The 4,539-nt window shown below is 42.2% G+C and overlaps 1 protein-coding gene across 1 annotated transcript; it reads left to right on the top strand.

The window, feature by feature from the left end:
* The first annotated feature begins 1,264 nt into the window (after positions 1–1,264).
* LOC112259340 (TLR adapter interacting with SLC15A4 on the lysosome) lies at positions 1,265–3,437 on the top strand. The gene is made up of 3 exons (XM_024434051.2): positions 1,265–1,590; positions 1,839–1,970; positions 2,126–3,437. The coding sequence occupies exons 2-3, from the start codon at positions 1,847–1,849 to the stop codon at positions 2,815–2,817; spliced, it is 816 nt and encodes a 271-aa protein (XP_024289819.2). The 5' UTR covers positions 1,265–1,590; positions 1,839–1,846; the 3' UTR covers positions 2,818–3,437.
* Positions 3,438–4,539: the final 1,102 nt, after the last annotated feature.

Here is a 4,539-nt window from a genome sequence, read left to right as displayed (position 1 = left end):
CTACTCAGTCTATCTTATTCTTAACCAGTTTCCTTGTTATTCTTGTAGCACAATGGTGTTGCCGGAAGACAGCTAGTTTCTGTCCACCTCTGAGTACATTGACTTCAATACAAAACCTAAGAGGCTCATGGTTCTCATCCTCTTCCATAGACGTACACAGTAATTATGACAACTTCCCGGAAGAAATCCTCCAACCTATCAGAGCTCTTGTTGTCCACCCAATCAAAGGATCAGATAATGAATCTAGTACTGAAAGCATTAGCTACAGTTAGCTTGCACTGCAGTGCATAAAATGTGGTGTGAAGATGATTCAAAGAGAGAAAGACTAAAGTTGAACAGTTTTGAACAAATGTATTTATTTAAATTGAAGGAGAAGCTAGAGAGAGCAAGAGCTAGCTATATTTTGTAGTATTTTTTTTAAAACTTTCACTTAGCCAGCTAATGCAGCTAGCTAGTTTAGCCTACTCAAACACTCGGCTCAAACAGGAATGCTATGTTAGCTAGCAGGCTATGGCTATCCAACACTGGAACTCTTCCAAGTCCAAGCCTTTTATTTTATTTATTACCACCGGGGCCTGCCGGTGTAACTGCTAAATTGCTTTCTGACTGTACTGCATTATCATAGCAGGTTTACTAACACCTTAGTTCTAGTAGCTATGTTGACTATGACGTTAGCTAATATGGTGACAGCGATGTAGGCTCTGTGAAGTGGTTATGATATTAAGGTTTGACTTGGAAAGGTTTTTTAGCCTGGTCACAGAGCTGATTTGTTGTGCACTGAAGTCCACAAACGAAGGGAAAAGGTGAGAGGAGGAGAGCGCCTTGATGCGAGAAAGAATTATGTGGTCATGCTGTTTGTATGTGGCTGCTATGAAAGTGAACTGTGTTATCCATGTGATCAGGGGTGTATTAATTCTGTCGATTCTGTTGAAAAACGTTTCTTAAACGGAAGCAAACGGAACCAAACGGGCTAAACATACCTGAATTTGTCCAACAGAAACTCTCATTTGTAACTGTTGGACTAATGATTACACCCTAGATCAGCTAGATGCAGGCAAGAGTGTGCAAGGTGTTGTTAAATGTGTCATTGTCACCTTTATTACTAAAAGAAATTCTCTTGGCCTGTGCACCTACATTGTAAACTTTTCATTTATTGGCTAATTCCAGCATCATGTAGTAGCCTAAACCTATTGATGTTACACTGAGCTGCGTGATTGGAATATGAATGACAGTCATCCAATATGCTGTAAAATAAATAAGGCCATGCTCATAAAAAAAATTTTGTCCTCCCTCACCTTAAACGGCACCGACCGCCACGCCACCCCGTCACATATTGTTTCAGTTCTCCTTACATTCTAAAACTGATGTGTCACATCACAGAAGGCAGCAGCTGAAGAGCAGGGGTAGTGAGTGTTCTCACTTTATTTCTGACATACTTCCTGTTTTAAACATTTGCTATTCAGATGCTCTATACAAATAGGGACAGCACAATACCGTGGCTGCTTACCAGTCAGAGACATCTGTAGCTAACTTGTAAACCTTGTATTAGTGGACAGACTGAAGAAAACATAATCTATTGTAAAAACAAAGGTAGGGATATTCTCAGTACCTGTCCTGTGTTTTATACTATTTATTGTTTTATGTGACCTGGCAAGAGAATCTGAGTATTTATGTATATTTCGAGCCTGATAAGCTAATGTCATGGTAGCATAATACTTTGGGGTGGAACCAGATTAATGATAGTTCTGGAATAAAATCTGTGGAAATACACAATTGAAAGTGCTAGTTGGTGTGGTTTGCTGCTATGTTGTGTTGAGATAATATGCACTGTTGTGTAGTGGTTGCCATGTTGGGAGAAGCCTTCATCAGAGTCTTCAGGTACAGGAAAGAGGATTGTGATTCCACAAAGGCTCAGGAACGCCCACCACACCCTGCTCCCAATATCGTTCTGAACCAAGGTTCAATGTTAGGTAAGCATTTTGGATTTGTCTGAAATACTGCATGCCTCGCTGGATCAGTTGGCTATGCTGCATTTTAGAAGGCTCATATGAGATTAAGTGCATCCAGGCATGTGTACAATGTTTAATAATTTCATTCATTTTTGATTGAATACTTCACTGCACAGGAAACATGGATGGCCTGGTGCAGTCTGGTCCTAGAGCGACAACCAGGCCCAGTGATGCCCTCACCATCCCCAATAGCCACAGTGACGACTATGGTGACCTGGAGCTCTATCGCTCCTGGTGCTGCACCACCTTCTGCAAAGACTACCCTGACCTGCAGCTCAGAGGGGACCATGTGGGAAACAGGAGTTCAATGAGCCTGCGGCTGGAGAGTGAGGTGTTCCAAGGGCCACTTCTTCAATCTCAGGACCTGGGAGAGCTGGAGTCCTTGGAACCCACAGGGCCTGTGGAGCCTGGGGTACAGGTGGAGTCCCAGACCCTGCAGGATGAGGGTAACCTGGTCATAGACAGCAGCATCATCACCCTGAACAGGGAACCTCTGTCCAACTCCATGCTGAACGGCTACCTGGAGAGTAAGCTGCTGGAGGTGTACAGACAGCATATGCAGGACAGCCTGGCCCGGGGAAGCTCTCCCCTGGTCCAGACCCCTCCCCATGGCCTGGTACCAGAACCAGTGAAGCAGCTCAGCCAGTATCTCTGTCAGGACCACGGCCTAGACTCCAGTACGGCCCAGAGCATCGTCATCCACTACCTCAGCACCTGCACCGTGGCCAGCTCCAACTTCAGCTCTCCCGACCTGCGCATCTCCAACCTACGCATCCCCAACCCTGAGGCCAGGAAGAAGCCCACCTGACTGAAACCAGCAGTATTTATACTTTGTCTGCCAACTCTAACGTACTTGACAATGCTAAAGCATTCCACTGAATCTATACTTGGTGGTCAGTTGTAATTGCATTCAAGTGGAAAATTCAATTGATAATTCGGAAGGAGATCCCCTCATTTTGTTGAATTGTTGAAAGAAATATCTTTAGAAAATGCCACAATGTCCAAAATATTTACTACATAAATGCAACCAGTTGCTATATTGTCATGCTTGGGTGCCTAAGACAATGTCAAGCTTTCGAGTTTAAAGACAAAGAGTAGAAAAACAGAGAACTGTGAGCTGATCTTGTAAAGAATTTTGTTTCTGAGAAATAATTCCTCACAGATACTGCTGATTTGAAATTATATTGTTTTAAACACAGATGTACGAAACGCCAAAGAAAAAAAGTATTTTCCTAACTTGGTTGTCAAAGCAGAAAAATATTGCCACCTGCTGTTATACAAAAGCATTGCATGTTTACTGCAAGTGTCACATTGCATTTTGACAAGAAAGATATTACACAACATCTGTGCCAGATAAACATATCATGCTGTGCCACATTTCTAATGCGTTTTAATCTTGAATGCGACTGAATAAATAATAAATATTAATATGCTAAAGAACTGAGTTATTGCAGTTATGTCTTGTGGAGAATAAACTGTATTGGCCATTGGAATGGGGGTTGCAATTGACTATAATATACACTTACTGGTTTAGCCATGGTGGGTTTATATTTTGCCTGAGTGAGCCTCTTGATCTTAATTTGTAAAATATCTATCTGGATCACTGGCATGACTTGTGGGTAGGTTCATTTCAGAATTCTCAGCAGGGATGTATGGCTGTCAGGGTTTACGTGAGTGTGACTATGTGATAGCAGGTGTTAGGTATGCATGCATTTTTCTTTCAGTTGGGTGCTTCTAATGTGTAAAACAGTATTGAACAACATTAAGCACATGTTTAGTCTAGGGGTAGGCTATGATGGACAATCTGGACATTGCTAGTGATCATAGTGGCATGCTGCTTGGGAACTAGACTGAGAGGATTAACAGTAAACCAGTGTATGTCAGGAGTGAGAGCCAATGCCACCACTTCACACCCTGTCGGGAGCCACTGGGTCATACAGCAGCCATGCCAAGGACTATTAGCATGGCACTGTTGGAGCAGCAGAGGACGGGGTGTAATGGTTAGGTGGTAATGGTTAGTGGTGGCCATGTTTGTGTGTGTATGTGTGGGTGTGTGAGAGTGTGTGTGTGACTATTCCCATACCTCTGATCATTTTCCATAAGAAAACGTTGAGGTTTATTCCATTTATCACCATGAAGTGAAACCTATGGGGAGACTTGAATAAAGATACAAGAAATGGCCAGATCTTCAAAGAGTCAGTAACAGGCTTAGCAGGTACAGTATTAGGTAAAGATGTGTCATCATGCTGCCCAGCATAGCAAGGACTGAATTATTAACGATATCATAGTGGGACACAGGCTCACACAGTGTGCACACACCATAAATAGTTGATTATAGTTGTAATGGTGACTATTGACTATAGCTTAATAATTATGTACTACATTTATTTTCCTAATAATTAAGCATGGGGACATCAGAAAGAAGTGATTAATTAGCACACATCCCACCATTTGTCATGATGTGATGTGGTTTTACAGTAACTGAGGTATCTTGTAACTAACTTTAAAAAACGACTTGGACAATCAATTG

Source organism: Oncorhynchus tshawytscha, linkage group LG09 (assembly GCF_018296145.1).
Source record: "Oncorhynchus tshawytscha isolate Ot180627B linkage group LG09, Otsh_v2.0, whole genome shotgun sequence".
In the NCBI taxonomy this organism is placed as follows: domain Eukaryota; kingdom Metazoa; phylum Chordata; class Actinopteri; order Salmoniformes; family Salmonidae; genus Oncorhynchus; species Oncorhynchus tshawytscha.
Note: the sequence above shows the minus strand (reverse complement) of the source record. Positions and strands in the feature narration are given on the sequence as shown.

Coding starts and splice junctions, on each gene's coding strand:
- LOC112259340 (XM_024434051.2), top strand. CDS start 1,847: ATGTTGGGAGAAGCCTTCATCAGAGTCTTCAGGTACAGGAAAGAGGAT. Junction 1,971..2,125: donor GAACCAAGGTTCAATGTTAG/GTAAGCATTTTG, acceptor TTCACTGCACAG/GAAACATGGATGGCCTGGTG.